Source organism: Xiphophorus couchianus, chromosome 12, assembly GCF_001444195.1.
Source record: "Xiphophorus couchianus chromosome 12, X_couchianus-1.0, whole genome shotgun sequence".
Classification (NCBI taxonomy): Eukaryota; Metazoa; Chordata; class Actinopteri; order Cyprinodontiformes; family Poeciliidae; genus Xiphophorus; species Xiphophorus couchianus.
In genome coordinates, this window is record NC_040239.1 from 32,125,626 (window position 1) to 32,144,039 (window position 18,414).

The 18,414-nt window shown below is 38.9% G+C and overlaps 1 protein-coding gene across 21 annotated transcripts in view; it reads left to right on the plus strand.

Annotated features, from left to right (window-relative positions):
• Positions 1-18,414, plus strand: part of cacna1ba (calcium channel, voltage-dependent, N type, alpha 1B subunit, a) — an 82,204-nt gene that overhangs the window by 1,683 nt on the left and 62,107 nt on the right. For all 21 annotated transcript variants that reach the window (XR_003597670.1, XR_003597671.1, XM_028034846.1 and 18 more), the window contains exons 2-3: positions 2,004-2,109; positions 3,820-3,959. Coding sequence is in view for 19 of the 21 variants with exons in the window: in XM_028034846.1 (XP_027890647.1) it covers positions 2,004-2,109; positions 3,820-3,959 (246 nt within the window). In the remaining 2 variants the exon portion in view is untranslated. The remainder of the gene's footprint in view (positions 1-2,003; positions 2,110-3,819; positions 3,960-18,414) is intronic.

Consider the following 18,414-nt stretch of genomic DNA (forward strand, 5'->3'; position numbering starts at 1 on the left):
GTTTTCAAAAACGATTATTTAATCATTAATGATGGGGGGAAGTGATCTAAATCAACCCCAGCCCAATCTGACATTATAACTCCCCCTTGTGAAATGAGGAAGTGAAAACAATGTAGTGGAAGGACTTTTGATTCATTTTTATTGAGGTTGTGGATCTTGCTCTAAGATTAAAGACAATGTAGATGTCTGTCTGTCCGTCCGTCCTTCTCTAATTTTGAACAATAGTGTCCACCATTGCTTTGGGTTCACATTGCATTCTGGTCCAGTGATGTAAAATTTATGAGGTTTTCATATTGGCACAACGTTTACCAGACCGAGCAAAACATTGAGTTGGTGCCAGATGCTGCTGCTTCCTTCAGAGTGGATTCCAGTCAAAAGGCATCAGAGGAAGCAATACAGTCAACACAGCTTACTAAAGTTACACAGTGAGCAACGGCATCTTCCTGACAGACACTGCTGTGCCTTCAAATACTCATACGATCCCTCTACTACTAACTAACGCTGTCAGTACAGAGTTCATTTGTTATTTTTTATAGTTTTTATTTGTAAATTGTACATCTGTCTCTGGTTCACCTCGATTTTCATATTTGCAAACAGTTTATGTGGCTGTTTCTACCCGAATCACTGGCTACAAAAAGATGCAGTGCAGCATCGTGTTCATCCTGCTCAGTGGACATCAGGTTGGTGGCTAAGATTTCCTCTGGGCTGATTCCCACTGAACTTCCAGATCCTGTAACTTATTGCTTCTCTTGTGAAAATCCAGATTCTAAGACTGGATCTGTTTGCATATTTTTATGCCACTATAACCTGAAAAAGTTTTTGTAGTCAAAATATATGATATGGGGCTATTGGGAAATGCTTAATGTATTCAACACCAATATCAATCTGATATGCCACAGACGTTTGGGTTCAATTCAGTGTGAAGACGGTAATGGTGGAGGAAAGGTAACTTTATTTAGCACCTTTCAGCCAAAGGCAACTCAAAGTGTTTGTACATAGAAGGTAAAACCAACATACTTTAAGAGAAACACATCAAGCATACAAGGATTAAGCAGGTTTAAAATTAAAATAAAGTAAAAAATTTGCTTAAGCATAGGCAAATTGCCTATGCTTAAGCAAGGCAATTTGCTTAAGCATAGGCAAATAAAAACATTTTAACCTCGTTTTAAAAGAGCTCAGGGTGGGAGCACTCCTATTTTTGGTGCATAAAAACTGAAAGCTTCTCCAGCATGTGTAGCTGTGACTCTTTGGTTTGATTCAAATGATCTTAAAGGTCTTAATAGTTGATAGTGTTGTAGAAGATCAGAAACGTTGTCTGGGATTTTATTAGTAAGTGCTTTGTAAACCATTAGTGAGATTTTAAATTCTATTCTTTGAATAAAAGGTAGCCAGCAATGACCTGAGAACTGGACTGATGCTGATCTCTCTTTGTTTTGGTCAGGACTCTTGCCACAGCAAGAGGCATAAATAAGGCATAAATAAATTTATCTGAATCTTGAATTAGACGAGTCATCTAATTCTGGCAATGTTTTTTTTAGAGGGCAATGTGTTGTATTTATGATAAATGTGATGTAGTTATCGATTCATGGTCACTCCCAGATTTCTGCTTTGTCAGAGGAATTTAAACCAACAGACTGAAGGTGGAAGCTGACTTATAAATGAAATGGAAAAGATGAATTAGATATTTGACACAATGATGTTAGTGGATTTACATCATAATGCCAAGATATAAATAGTTCAGCTGGTAATCCAGAGAGGATGCTGAAATAACGCTGTTGCCATGTGATGCAGGTGAACACATGTTGCTTCTTACAGCAGCTGTTTGTTGACTCATCCTGTTGTTACCTTTCTTGGTAGTGAGAAACTGAACCAAAACCTCCCTTTTAGAAGCTAATTGAAAGTGATGTGCTAGTTGAATGTGTTGTAGGTTCAGCTGTAGAGAGATCATTTCCAGCTGTGTGATGTTAGCTCATCCTTTCACCAAACGTCCTTAACACTCTCACTCCGTTTGAATACATGATCCTGGCCACCATCATAGCAAACTGCATCGTTCTGGCCTTGGAGCAACACCTGCCAGCTTTGGACAAAACCCCTCTGTCAGAACGTTTGGTGAGTATTACACTTCTCCCATTGCAGCACGCAAAACTTCTCTAAGTGGAACAGGTCCACTTGTTTAGACCCCTGTTTTTGTTTTGTTAGCTTGGTGTCTGTCTGCAAGTTCTTTCACTGCCAGGGATCCTCGTTCCTAGTCTCACCAGCAGCGTCACGCTGCAGGTGAAGCTGAACCCTGCAGAGCTGCTTCTGATCTCCCCTGTGTGCCGTTATGTCAGGCTACCCCTGCTGTACCCTAATCCCCCCCGACAGCCCCCTGCTTAAAGCTTTCCACTAAAGAGGCTAGTGCTGTGAGCCCTCCTGTGCAGGCAAAGAGCTGATGAACAGTAGATCACAGTGATAGCACCGACTGTCCCTCAGCAGGATGGGTTAAAGGCCTGATATCAGATTGTTTCTTTCCATCAGTTCTCATACAAAATAATTTAGACGAGCAAACATTGTGGAGACAAAAACAGAGGATGCTGTGTTTCTGCTTCTGCTTCTCAAGTAGATGTAAAAGGACAGCTTTAATGGGTATTCAAACTCAATATCTGATACAAAATTTAAATGTTTCTTTTTTTTTCTTCCAACGACAAATTTATTAAACTGGTGGAAGTTTAATAATACTTATTTAAGGTATTATTTCCAATACCTTAAATGAGAACTTTGCTATTTTAAAGTCAAAATGGCACCAATGGTCTCAATTGCAATGAGAGTTACAAGAGATCCAGTGTGAAAGGTTTCCCTCAAACTGGTTCTGGTGCTAATCAGAACTAGTTCTTCCTGTTTCCACCAGCGTAGAACCAGTTCCATGACAAAAACTATTTTCCCTTTGCACCAACTCTTGAGATTTTGTTGAGGTCAGACCCTCTCAGACCAACAGCCTGTTGCTTCAACTTGTACATTCCTGAGTTCGTTTTTCTTTTAGTCTTCTAAATATAAGACTAATACTAAAACCACTCAATGTCATTGTCTGTAAAGAGTCAGGTTAGTGCTGGAATAACAAGTTCCCTGTATCTGTACCTAGCCTAGCCTTCCTGTTGAACTCTGCTTGAAGAAAAGTTTTGCCTTTTTCCCCTCCACACGGATTGTCTCCGGAAGATTATCTACCCATCCAATCAGCAAGCAGAAGAAGCTGGGAATGATGATGTGAATTTTCTGTGCTGTTCTAGAATTGTAGTCTACTTGTAGTTTTGGTAATGGCAGCAGAGGAAGTGACTGAAGTCATTCAGTCCATGTTGACCACGTTTCCAAATATTGATCTAACATCTAACATAGCCTCATTCAGACCGCCTCTTCTCTCTTAGTGGAGGGTGGTTGTTTACAGCACAGACAGTTTCTGATAAGCTTTCTAGCATCAAACTGGTGGATTTCACATATGATAGGCAAACGTTAGCAATTGGATAAGATTTAAAACCTCAAGAGAGTCCACACCTCCAGGAAACAGTTGTTTCTCAACAAGGGGCTGGTTTTTACCAGACCTTGGAAAACCCAAAATGAATGTTTTGATAAAATCTTTAGTACAGCACTTTAACACCCAAACATTGTGTAAAGTTCTGAAATACTGGGACTATGTCAACGCGCCAAGTTTCATTTTTCTAACTATAGCACATGTTCTGATGAGTTTTGTGCTACTGAAAGTGGAAGATAAACAGATTCTAGAATGTGCGCTTGTTAAAGATAACATCTTTAGTTTACTAACTCCAATTCTCCTTGTTTCCATTCCAGGATGACACAGAGCCCTACTTTATTGGAATATTTTGCTTTGAGGCAGGCATCAAGATCATTGCCTTGGGTTTTGCTTTTCACAAAGGCTCCTACCTACGTAATGGCTGGAATGTAATGGACTTTGTGGTGGTCCTAACAGGGTAAGTAGCACTGGCCTAATGGCTTCCACAGCTGGTAACTGACTGTGCTGATGGGCAGCAGTGATTAACGAGGGGAGGGGCAGCTTTGCTCTGTGTATGGGTGTGTGTTGCCTTTGTAATGATTGGTAAAGCCGAGCTGTTCCAGATGAAAGGATGTTTTCTTCCGGTCTGAATAAGATGGTATTATCTGCATTAGATGTTCAGAGCTCCAGAGGAAACACTGTGCTCACATCGCAGAAATGATCAAGATGCATGTTTCCACGTTTATGATGATTCCTGATATTTTTCAGAGGAAACAATGTTGTGTTATTGAGAATTCCTGTCAGTTATTAAGTAGCGTTCAGAGTTCATGTCAGACTCCTCTGGATCGGCTACTTCCTGCAAACATTGCAGGAAACACTAGAACTGTTAGTCACTATTCTGCACATAGAATAGTGCAGAATAGCACTGTTGCTGAAGGTATTAACTGTTGTTACTGGGGCAGCGAAATATTATGAGAACATGATATCTCCCATATTATTCCTGAAGTTTGTGGTAATATTATTATTGATTGTGATAAAATCACATTTTCCTCATTCTTCTGTCTCATCTATCATCACCTTGTTGCATCTCTGTGGGCTTTAGCATCTCAGCTGTCAGGAGCTCTGAGCTCATCTAACAGGCCAGATATATTACCGACATGCAGACAGCTTCAATAACCTACCCAATATGTCTGCCTTTGTGATTTAGGAGTTGCACGCATTATTATAACCACCAATAAATGAATAAGTAAATAAATAAATACAGTTTGAGCTTATATACCCAATTTTGTTAATTGTCATCTCTTTTTTCTTTTACTGTTTTTATGCAACTATTTGCCCACTCATTTATACTTCTTTAAAGGCTCTTATTATTAGTAGTATTATTAGTATTCTGTGGTGCTGGAGTAGATTTTCTGCACATAATCACCACTGTCCAACACCTTCTTGTCCATTCCCTTGATGCGTCTCTTTGAAATGTATTTCTACATGGATTGGGTTAATTTCCTTGATTCTAAGTTTAAACTCCACATACAGTTTCAAAAATATTTAAATCACATGCACAGCTTTATGCTAACTGTTTTTTGTTGCTTTGTTTGCTTCCCAATCAAGTAAGATAATAAATGGATCGATCTGGCTTTTATACCATTTTGTTGACGCTGACAAATATGTTTTAGTTATTCTTTATTTTTCTGGTAAAAAATCCTAGAAATAAATCATGCCATGTTCTATTTTTACTAACAATATTTAATCTTTAAGTAGTAAAGCTTACTCGTGTTTTCAGTGTTGTAAACAGACATCCTCCCCTGGGGCCGGATGAGAAAACTGCAGGAGTAGTGTTGTGTGTGAGGAGAGACAGAGCAGAGAAGGCTGTGTGTGGGTAGGTGGGTGTGTGTGTGGGGGGGAGGCGGGCAGTGACAGAGGATACTGTTATGCTGTAAAAAGTCCCAGAGCGACGGCTGGATTCAGCAGGGAACTGCTCAGTTTGTCTTACATGATGCTTTTGGATTTATTTGGAACATCTTGGGTTTGTACCAAGAGCCTCGCTGCAACAAGCAGAAGCAGCAGGCCAATTCCCAAACACCTCATTATACCTGCTGCTCCTCCCTCTGCAAGTCAACTGAGTTTTCATTCCCACTAGCTGAACACAAAGGGAGGCACTCGCTGGAAAATGTTAGAAACACACAGGATCCACAACAATGTCTGCTTCTGCAGTCATGTACATAGACCTATGCTTTTTATGTTTCTGTTTTAAGAAACTATTTTTCACAGGTCTGGAGGTCTGATTGAAATGTTTGTGATATACTTTATTAATATAACTACAACAGGGAAACAGCTTCCTTATGAATAAGTAATGAAAGTAGCATACTGGCTTTTGAGGGCGGTCAGCACTGAGCCTCTTGATTCAACTCAGCCCATCTGGCTCACCATGTCTGTCTCTTTTGAGACATTCAGTGCTCAGCAACCTTTAATCAGCATTATTACAATAAGAGAGAGCAAAATGTATTTGGCCTTCGAGCTCAAAGCAGCACACATTTACTTTCCCCTGCAGATCGACCACAAACAGCTGGCTATCATCTGTTTGGTAGAACCTTATAACACTACGTGTCCAAATGTTCAAATGGATGGTTGTTAAAACAGCAGACATAAATGCTGCTGTAGCTGATGGGATGGTTCGTAACTTTTGAGGTGGTTCTATGGTTCAGCCCAAAATTATTCATATCTTAGGCAAACAGATATTTTCAGTCAACCAAGAAGGAAATAACCAGCATTTCCCAAAAGATAATCACAATGTTCAAGTTGTTGTTGAAACACCTCTGAATATGAAATGAGGAAAAATGAATGAACATAAAAATCATCCATGAGTTCACTTAATATGTGCATGGACATGTGCACATGTTCATCTCTCTAACCAAAGATTAAACTTGTTAACAACAACAAATAGCTGTTGAATGTTTTGTTTTGCTTTTTTTTTTTTGATAAATTGTGACATTTCAACAACTGTAAACACTACAGGAGCAAAGCAGGACCACTGTTTGTCCAGAAGCTTATTTGGATCCAGCCAGTTTGAAAGCCTCAGTTTATCCTGATCGCGGGCCGTAGACTCCCTCACTAATACAACCGTGTTTCTTTGTGAATGAAGTGCAGAGTAATGTCGGTGCTCTTTCCCAGTAGAACATTTAATCAAAGTAAGAGTGCAAATGAGAAAGAAATTCTGTAACTAGAAGACGGCCAGCAGCTGGTCAGACTGCGGCCATAGGGAGCTCATTTCAGCTGATTTTAAATCTGCCTGATATCAGTTAGTAGAAGAAGAAACTATAGAGAGAGTCCACTGATAATGTACAACATTATACAGTTTGACCCTGATCTTAGATCTTTTAGGCATTTTTGAGAGTATTAAATTCTCCCCTGAATATTTTTTACTATAATTCTCACTTCAGTGTTTATATTCAACTTTGCATCAACTATATATTCTTTTAGAATATCATGCTGCACTTCCTGTTTGCTGACTGGTTCAGCACACCAAGTTACAAAAATGTCAGTATGTACAACTGGTTTGCCCGACAGAATGCAATCCCCTCTGACAAGCACACAGCGTTTCTGACAGCATGCCCTGGAGGAAGAGAGGAGCAGCAGGCATTAAGCAACTATCAGGCTGAGACGTATTCTGCCAGGATCACTTCAAAAAACCAGTACTGTAAAAATGAGTAATGAGAACAGGAAAGCTGTTTAATCTTTATGGGGTAATAAGTATTTCAACTCTTGTAAAGATCTGATCTAACAATACACCTTAAATAATTAGAAAAAGTAGATTTTTTTTCTATTTTCTGTTCAACCTTATAATGTGTCTGACTGTACAACAAAATCCATGCACATTTATTAAGACCAACCAATCAAGCTTTTTGGGCTGTGGCAGGAGGTCAGAGTACCCAGAGAGAACCCACACATGCAAGAAAGACCCCAGACTGATCTAAACTCAGAACCTTCTCGTTGCCAGGCAACGATGCTACCAACTGCACCAATGTGTAGCTCATACAACAAAATGTTTATGCTAAGACATAGCTCAAAGTTGTAGTGCTGGGTAGAAAATATGACAGTGAGCCAAATCACAATATTTTCTCTACTAACCCATGATGGCTGTTGTGTTCAAACAGAAAAAAACGCTCTAATTTACTAAGACGTTTTAGCTAAATCGTCTGTTCAGTTATTGTATGTAGCCTTTAAGGCATGAATGATTAGTAATTGTTTACTTTATTTACTATCTCTTCACATGACTTCTACAGACACATGGAAAGGGAAGGCACAGGGAGCAGCAGCATCTTTTAATTTGGTTAAAGACAAACATATAGAAGCAACTTCTCCCAGTTGCAAATCATCCAGGTTCTTGTTGCTGAGTACCAAACTGAGTGGGTAGTCAACCTAACAAAAGCCTAAAAATAAAAAGGTTTCAGCAAAAATCCTTCCAAATGCACAGCATCCACTACTAGCAAGAGGAATCAATCTTAAAAGGTGTTATGTGATAACAACTATTTTGATCTTTATATCATTTTATGTTATTCCCTCATCAAAGTCATACCTGGAGTGTTTCCTTGGTTCTTTCATGAATGTTTAAAAAATCCTTTAATCGCTACTAGCAACAGAAACACTTAATCTCACCAAGCACTGCCTTTTCCACAAAGCTCCTCCTCAGAGCTGCAGTCTCCAGCTGAGCCTCCACCTCACAGAGCGCCCCCCCTCTGCCTCCCCCCCTCTGCTCCTCAGACTAGCATTAGCAGCAACTAGCAAACACCTGGTGGAACGAAGTGTCTGCTGAGCTCAGTCCAATGCTTATAAGAATGTTGTGTTGAAGGCAGATAGTCAGAAAGAGCCGGAGCTTCTTAAGGAGACAGAGGCCCGATTTCAAAGCATCAATTACTAAGACAAATTTCTTTTAAGGCATGTTTGTTATTTACTTCATTATGCTATAAAATATTGCTATGTGACTGGAAAATACATAATACCACCCCTTGGGGGAAAAAAAAGAATAACTCAGACTCAAGAATATATTAGAGTTCATATTTTAAAATGTCTGCAGAAGATTATATTCTTCAGGGTTTTTTGAGTTTGGTTTTTGGTTTTCTGTGCTCCTTAGTTCATTTTCTTTGATTAAATCAGTAATGTTTCTGTTTTACTTTATTTCAGTTATTTCTTAGTGTTTCTAATTTGTTTATTTTTTTCTTTCTTGTGTCTAGTTATTCCTTGTTTCTCTAGTTTAATTATATTTATTAGTTCTTTAGTGTTATATTTATTTTCTACTCCCCTGTTTTGTACTCTCCCTCGCCCCCTGTGCCTCTTCGTCTCTCTCTTCAGCCTGCAACCCGTTAGCTCATCATCCCAGGTCCATTGTTCCACATTCACTCTCCCAGTACTTAAATACTTCTACTCTTCACACTCCTTGGTAGTTCCCCGTGTTATCTATGCTGGTCTTTATTTCTTGGATTCCTGTGTTTTTTGTTCTACTCTGATACTTTGACTTGAGTCTCCATGGGGTTTTGTTGTAAGTTTTTCTTCTTCTTTTTTTTATTAAATCCTTCAACAACTAGTCTGCATTTCCACCTATCATTTCTCAATTCATAATAATATTAGCAATTAGCATGACTAACTATAAGCATCTTTTATTTATATTCCTTGACAGTAAGAACTGAATCTTTAAATGGATGAAATGGAGCAGCTTTGCTGTGATCAAGTCTCCCTTCCTTATTTAAAAGTAGCTGCCGACATGCTTCTGCAGAAAGCTGTTTTCTCTTAAATGCAATTAATTTCTGTGTGGGAAATGCCTGGAAGTGATTGCTATATGAAATTGTTTAGGCAGGCTTGAGAAAACAATGGAATGGTTAGTCCACATAGAACTGAACTCCATTTTACTTAACCCTCCACAAAGCAGATTCTCATCTGGTGCTCAGCTCACAGACAGTTGCTCTGTTCAGTTTTATCTTTAAAAGGTTGTTTCTTCCTCAGCGTAAAAACATTTTATCTGGCTGCGAGTGCTTCCTCTCTATGATCTACTCTGTTTTCTGTCCTTGTTGGGCATCACACCAGCAGATGGACCTCAGCAGCCTAATCAAGACAGTGTGCACCTTTCTATGGAGGTCGTTCTTTTAGTTTCTGAAACTGTCACTGGTCAGAGTTAACCAAACGTGAAGCCAACTGATTCTGGTTATTTTCGACACAGCTTCAGGGTATATCCAAATCTGTATCAGCTGAGATTCTAGGTTCCTTTTCTTCATATACTCTGGCATTATGATTTTCCTTCATCTTACAAAGCCAAAAACGATCTTAAAACATAATCAGAAAGTTTACCCAACACCTTGCAAAGTTGCACTATGTTTTAGGATGAGTCTCTCCAGGCAGACAGAACCAAAGTCAATGGCAGCTGCTAAATTAACAGCTGCTTTGGTTTTTCCAGATCTCAAACAATCTTGTTTTATGTAATGGTTCCAAAGAATGCAAAAAATATCAATATTTATTATATGCAATACTCAATACACAATGCAATATGAGAGTTCCAGGGAGATTTTTCTCAACTGTAGTATTTATGAGCTGTGGGAGAATGTGTGTGTGTGCGTGCGGGCGTGTGTTGGGCGTGTGTTTGAGTGTGTATTGACAGATTTGCAGAGCCTGTGAGCCAGCCAAGCTTTTCAAGTTGGGGTGTGTGTGTATGTGTGTGATGTTGGGAGCAGCCCAAGCAGGCCTTTATTGAATTGGTGTTCAGCAGACTCATATGATAACCATAATTGAAGGGCTGGGCTGTGGATGGAGGCCATTACAGCAGCGGTCTGGACATCTTATCAGAGCTGGGCTACACTGATAGCTTCTGCAGTGTGGTCAGGGGAGGGAGCTGATCCTCATGGAGACTGTAAAGAGCTCCACATTCATATACACTGAAACATGCATCAACACACATACCAACAATAACAAATCACTATTTAGAGCCTCATGGCAATTAGAGAACAGCAATGACTCACTAAATACTGAGTTCTTTAGATGTGACTGTTGGATCAATTTGTGTTAGAAATCGCTAAGTTTCAAATTTAGCAATAAAGAACATCTACTTTACCATTAGTCCAAGTCCGTGTGCAATATTATTAAAAATTAGCTTCAGATCATTACTCTCAGCTTCATATTGTTTTCATATTAGAAACCAAAGGGTTGAAGAGAACCATATCAGTTGATTATTGTTAACTTTAAGAATCTGCAACAATTGCCAGAAAATTGTGTGTGGGATTTTCTGGGTTATACATGTTTTATATCTAGTACATATCATTTTCTATCAGATTTATGTATGATTAAATAAAGTTTACCCTGGGGTACTGCGATGATGCAAGGGAAAAGCACAACCTGCATATGGAGACTTTAGTCCTCAACTGGGACGTCACAGGTTCGAGTTCCGGCCTCATGACCTTTGTTGCATGTTTTCCCTCTCTCTCTCATTATCTACTTTCCTGTCAATTCACTAACAAATAAAAGCACAATTAACTAACTTACAAATAATTATGTTTTTGAGTGTGTTCTTATGGTAAGTGTGTGTTTTACTGGTGACCAAAGATCTTTTTCTATGACTGTAACAGCATTTCCTGTATCGTAAATGGAGGCATGTTCTATGCTCCTTTATTAATGGAAGAGCAATTTGACAACAGTTTTGTGGTTTGGTCCCTGTTGTCAGTGTGTTGTCTTTTTTTTACTTCTAATAATTTCGTCAAAATGTTCTGTTAGAAGAAATAAAACTAATATTTGGTCTTTGGAGGTTCACCATCTGTTAACTTTTATCTCTGCAGTCACAGTACTACTTTGGCACAGACATAATGGTATGACTGTGAGCCTTGTCTTGGCAGCCTGTACAACACCCACTGAACTCAAACCAGGAACAACTTTGCTTTTGGCCAACACAATGTCAACTGCAAAACTGGGGTTAATTCAGACAGCAAAACCAGAAGTGTTGAGGCCAAAGTACAAGAGCATACATCCTGTAACAATCAATGTTGTGCTTTGTATTTAGAGCGAGAACTATTTTGTGTTCCCTTCTTTAGCTTAAGTTCACTTTTAGCTATGCTATTCATGTCTGCTCTGTCAGAGCTCAACAGCTAATTGTACACTTCATTATATTTGTTTCATAGTTCAGTTGCTTCATAAGCTTATTACACAAAAGGCAAAATGACTGAAGAAATCTCCCAATCATTTATTTATCCACTATTGAGAAGTTTATCACTTGCTCATTTAAATTGAAAATTGATTGAATTCATGTAGCACTTTTCTAGTCAGACTGACCACTTAAAGCACTATAGTTACACATGTACACTCATATGTACACATAGACCAATAGTTCTATGTGAGCCAAATTGGGGCTAAGTGCATTGCAGTGGGGCACATCAACTGGAATCAAACCCACAACCTTCTGACAACCCACAACTACTCTACCCATTGAGCCGCTGTGCTATTCCTGGTTCTGAAGCTGTACTTTGCAGAGAGGACACATGAAAAAGATCTTATTGTACAACAGTATAAGAAGAAATGTATGTGAAGGTCCTCTGTTGTACTGAGTCCAGTTCTGGTTCTGCTGGAGGTTTCTTCCTGGTTTTTCCTCTCCACTGTCGCTACATGCTACATGATTGCTGTAAAGTCAATGACACAACACACAGCCATTTTCACTACCTGTTTCTGCCGTAGCAGTGAATGATGGAAGTCAATGAGTCAATGAATCTGTTGGGTTTCCTTAGAAACTTTAACTATTTTGAATACTTATTTGAGGATGCTGTAGTGTTTGATAACTAGGATCAACTGGAACATATTTAAGACTGAATTGAATTTTTTTTTTTTGTAAAGTGTCATGACATTTTTTGTGAATTAGCATTATACAAATAAACTGAACTGAATTGAGTTTCTCTGGAGGTCAGTTAGAGCCACAGTGAAACATTCTGAGGTGTATCATGCAGAAAGCTTGAGCTGAGATGGTTGTTCTACGGTTTTAATTGGGGTGCCGGCTGCTTCAGCTCTAGAGGGCTGAGAAAAAACCTGGGCTTTAAGGCTCTGGGGTGAGGAGGGGCCTGTGGAGGCGATAGACCCCACATGACCACAGCAGTGCTGCAGGTGCCCCAGACTGAGTCCTTCACTGAACCGGTTCAGCACGGGGTTTTGTGGTGAAGAGGACTGACGTTCTCCATTTCTTCTAGCAGCAGTGGACACAGTAAGATTTCCACACCTTTCTACAAGGAATGCTGCTAAATCTATTTTTTGCTCTGCTGGATCCTTCCTTTGGTCAGAGCATATTTTGTTGTGGAAGAAGAGAACAGTAGTCTCATTTGATGATGAGCTATAGGAACCTTAACTCAAACAGGCTCACAAATACATGGAAGGATCTGGACAATATCGGCAAGAATAAAACCATGCTGAAACCATGTGCAAGGTAACATAAGGACAGGGAGGACAGCCAATCAGGTTGCAGGAAATAGACATCAGAAGGATTTGATCAGAAGGTAAAAAAACCTGATGAACTTCAAACTGCAGGGAACATTTATGGGCTATGATTTCTTTGTAGACATGGGTTACTTGGTTGTTACCAACACATGTACTTAATTTTGTCCTAATAAAATGCATAGAAAGGCAGGATAATGTAGGGAATTTGATCTTTGTGTAATGGGAAGTTTAGGCATCATTCATAGACCCGTCCCAACCTTGATCAGAAAAGTCAGGAACTCCAGAGTAAGACGAAGGCAAACAAAAGAACTTTGTGTTCTAGACTGTATGTCCCTTGTATCTGAGTCTGCTGATTAATGACCTCAGTTCTAGATTCTTCATCTCTTCTTACAGGAGTTAAATGCCCTGTGAGTTGTGTAGGTGGTGGTGGATAGGGGTGGGGGAATTGGACCCTGCAGAGTTTGAGGCAGTTGTGTTGCTTTCTGTTAATAATAGTGAATCCTTGCACGCTTCCTTGCTTAAACTTTATGGGGGGAATCAAAAGCTGGCATGTAGAAAGATGCAGCTTGTGAGAGAGCTGTGTCTATTTATAGATGAGCTGAATGAACCAGCATTTCATATGCACTTATGCTGAACACCACACCCAGTTTATAAATGTTGACGAGACGGTTTTGTTCAGATTAATGTAATATGTTAAGTGTGCTTTTACCTTACTGTATGTTAGCTGAACTTGGTATGTTGTTATGGGTTCTTTTGTCACTTCCTGGATTCTGGAGTGTCAGTGTACTTGTGGAATACTCTTGCTAGGCCAGTCTGGGTAAGGCTGCATGTTTTCTTTATTTGTAAATAATGGTTTACTGTGGAGTTCTGGAGTGCTGCTTTTGGAATTTTTTAGCCTTTTAACCTTTTACACAGTCACTATTTAAGAGGCTGCAACAGACTGGTGACCTGTCCAGGGTGACCCCGCCTCTCACCCGGAATGTTAGCTAGAGATAGGCACCAGCACCTCTCCTGACCCCTCTGAGGGACAAGGGTGTACAGAAAATGGATGGATGGATGGATAGATGGATGGATGGACTGTTTAAGACGAATTATGCTTATAAATGTGAGGCAGTAATCAGGGATAAAACTGAGGGGTCAAATGATTTAAAGGGCCACAATTAGAGAAACTTCAAGAGCAAAAAAAAAAAAAACAACCCAAGAAAAACCAAACAAAACAAAAATGCACATCCGTTTTTTGGAAACAAGTAAATGTTTTGATTGTGTTTATAAAACTGCCTGTTTTAAAAACCTCTAACTTGTTGCATCGCAATTTTTTACTTAGCAAGTAAAACCCAAGTGGATCTTCTCTTGATGATCCAAATGATCCAAAATATCATCTTGTAATCTTTGATTTCTGCTGTTCAAGGAAGCATAATAGTGGACCATTAATGAAATCACCATGTAAAAACTGTTTTTTGTGGACACTGAAGTTATCTTTGTCTAATAATAATAGGTGTTTGATGATCTAAAACATTTCAATGTGATGAAAAAGCAAAATGATGGAGTCTGAAAGAGGGGGGCATATTCTGTTTAGGACTAAATTCAGTGGCAGTAAAGAGAAAAGGCTCCATTCCCATAACTTTAGAAATAACAGAAACACAGAGGACATGATTAATGTTGATTAATGTTGTTAGTTTTTTTTATTATTATTATTTTTCAACACAGAACATAATCAAAAGTTGCTGGTCACAACTGTACATTATTACTGTTATTATTATCAAAATGATTAGTATTTTTTAAATTAATTGTTTATTTGTTTATAAGCAGCACCTCCTCCAACTCTCAGAGCCCTGGGCAGCCTGCTGCCTAACCATAGAAAGTTCTGCAGTGAGAAGGACCTCAGACCATCCACACAGTCATCTGGTCTTCTAGGTTTAAACAGGAAAATTTGAATTACTCCTTCAGTTTTCTCTGTGAGATCACTGTCATCTCTGACAGTTGATGCGAGACTCCATCCAACAGAATGTTACAAACTCTTACAAAGTGGGAATTCATTAGGTTAACCAACAACTGCCGCTTTACAAACATTCCTTTGCAAACTAAGTATTGCTCACTCAAAACACAACAGTAATATAATAATGTAGTTATTATAAACCACACCCTTCAGCCTGCTTTGAGTATTGGTCATTTCTGTCATGGTTTTCTGTCAGTCAGCCAGTCTTCACAGTTCTGGTAACATACTGACATCTGCAGTCTGCTGTGCTCTCCTGCTAGCTATGCTGCTTAAGTCTCTACCTTTTTTTTGACAAACTGAAAGTGTTAAATAATTTTATTGCAGCTCACCCTTTTATACCTAAAGCATATGCAATGGCATTATTTATACCTAAAGCATATGCTTTAGGTATAAAAGGGTGAGCTGCAATAAGCTGCTTTTATGCTTTTAATGCTTGGTTTTGTTCTCACAGCTTTTTCTTGGAAATCTTTTGGTGTAATAACACCTCTGATTGTGTTGCTATATTTAAGGTCTGTTAGCTTTAGCATGGCTTCCAGCGCTTTGACTGCTTCTGCTGCATGTGACACTTGCTTAGTTATTCCTCTGCCTTCTGTAGTGATAATTACTCATACAATAAGCTGAGACTTTCTGTAGCTCTGGAGGCAGGAGTCTTGGAACTAGGATGGTTGTTGAAAACAATCTAGTTAATAGTCAAGTCTCATCAGATCCACCCATAACCTTTATCTTCATAGATTCCAGATGCTTGGACCTAAGTGAATGTGTCATAGAAAGAGTTGTTTCGTCCTGTCCAGTGTTTCTAACAGTTTCCGCCTGCTTAGTGGTCTGAGAAGCACACATTGAGATTTAACAGCTCCATGGTTAGAAACATGAAACAGAGAACCTTAGTTTGTCTTCCTTTATCCAGGGCACACAACATTAAGTCATATCTGAAACCATTATAATAGCTAAGAGTAAAAGTGATTAAGATTTCTGTTCATGTTGATGGTGGTTTATTTATGATGAGCTTCCAATTACTTCAATGTATATTTACTCATAAGTACAAAACAGTCATCCAGAAAATAGGTCAAGTAAGAGCAAAAGAAAATGTTAGAAGGATTCTCAAGTACTGACTGACTGGTTGTTGTTAACAACCGATTAAATTTGTGAAAATTATATAACCACAGACCAAAAAAATGTGCAAATTCTGGTATTAAAAAAATGGATAAAATGGCATTGTTACAAAATAACTATTTCATTCAGAAGAATCATGTTAGACAATATTTAGTGTAAATGCATACAGCACAGCAGGCTCAGCAAAATAATGTTAAAACAAGGAAACTTGTGTGCAAACAAGACTTGAACATAAACTGTAGGCGTGTTTCTGTCTGGAGCATTTTTGATCAAAATGTGCTTGACCTTCATTTAGTGAAGCCACTGGAGCTTCATTAAGCAGCCTGAAATTGGAACCAAGTAAAAGAAGAATTACATCCAAATAATATGACTGAAGTAGAAGTACAAAGTATGGTGCAGTAAAACTCCTACCAGTCCTGTTTTCTTAAGTTACTACCCACCTCTGCTGAAAGGATATTTGTGAGAAAGTGTTGTGTTCTCCCTCTTCTCCAGTGTTTCTCCTGTGGCTGTTAGTTTCTAATGAGATTAGCCTCCTCTGTTTCCATGGCAACACTCTAAATGGTCTCTGCCTTGGATTCCCCTCCCTAAGTATTTCTCTGTTTTGTTCCTTCTCTTGCTCCTTTTGCTGTTCGTCTGCTTTGGTCCATAACAGGCATCGTTCTCTGGCCTGCCGCTCCCGCAGTCTGCCTGGTGCTGCACCAACACAATCACACTGTGATACAAACTCCCATGGCCAGCAGTCTGTGTTACAGTGTTGAAGAAATGGCTCTGTGCAGCAAACGGACCTGTGGGGTAATATTATTATGAAACATCAGTCTGATGAGAAAACATTAATTATAAGTTCAAGGAGCAAGTAAAAAGGGTTTTACTGCCACCTATTGAGTGAAACAAATAGAACATGTAGGCTTTGTTGGTCCAAAACAATTTTTCAGCCTTTAGTGCTACAAGCTGAAGAGCAGTCAAAGAACAGAACCGTGAAATGGTTAAATGCCTTGGTGTGCAGAACCTGTGTGATGGCATCATCTGTGTATGAGCTGAAATAATAACCAAACTGAGAGGTGGGAGGTTGGCTCTGCTTATCCCAAGATTCAATGTTCTAAGCACATCACTTTTTCTTCACTGACAACCTCTCATTTACACCCAGGGCTGTAAATGAAAAGTGATCACGTTCACACTTTCTTAATTAGTTTACAATACTATGACATCACTCACTGCCACAGCTTGCCACACCAGATAACATTATTCATTAAAAACACATAAAAGCAAATAGCAAAACTCATGACTTATGATTGCTGGCACAGTTGCTCACAAATGGATGTGTGAACAGTGTGGTGAGTTCTGATGTATGTGTTGTTTTGTACAAAACAAACAAAAGATGAGTAGGAAAAGAGGGGCTCCTGAGGACTGAACAAACGCACACCTCTAAATAAAGAGTCAAATTTTATTTAGAAAATCTGAATACATTAATGAAGGCCAAGAAATGGTTCATACACACAACCCTTTACACACTGGATTTTCAAGGTTTCCAATTTGACCTGGTTCTACAGCTCCACCTTCTGTCCTGCTGCATTCTTTTACAGATCAGCGTAACTGCTCTTGTTTGGAGCAAACATCAGAAAATGTACAGTTGTGGTTTCCTGAGAATCTGTGGCAATGGGTGTTGTTAAGTAAATAAACAAGTCTTACATAAGGTTAAACACTGAGTCAATCAAGAACACATCAAAATGCATTTTGATTGTTATTTTGTTAAGAAATAAAGCAAAGAATATAGCAATGTACTCTGTCTAGTCCAGGGAAGGGAAGAAAAGATGAAAGTACGTCGCTTTTAATTTCCACCGGCCCTCTTACAAAGATGGAAGAAAAAGTGAGAATCCCACCAGTTTCAGTTTACTTCACAATGCTGGTATTTGCACCTGCAGACTGTGACCCTGACTGGTTCAAACCCAGTTCAGAAATAACCTTTATTATGTTTTTCCAGCGAGCTGCCTCCAACATAAAGGGTGCTTTATAGCTAAAATTTATTGCTTGGTTGATTGAAATAAAGCAAAGTTTGACATAACAGTGTCCAGACATCAGGTCAGAGTGATCAGGTCAAATGTTACACCTAATGACACTGCATAAAAATTATTCTTAAAGCTCTGCTTTGCGATCTCAGATCTATCTATTAGGATTATCCTCACATTTTCAATGTTAGATGGAAACTTTAACATCAGGTCACTGTTCCTGTGGTTGATGGCAGAAAGCTATGGAGCTATGTGAAATGGTTCTTGATGAGTTCTGATGTCTGTTTTTTGTTCAAAGTCTCCTTTTCAAATGCCCCTTTTTTTTGGTTTTTGTAAATGTCAAAAAGAATGATTATGTAGTTGTGGTGATTATTTCT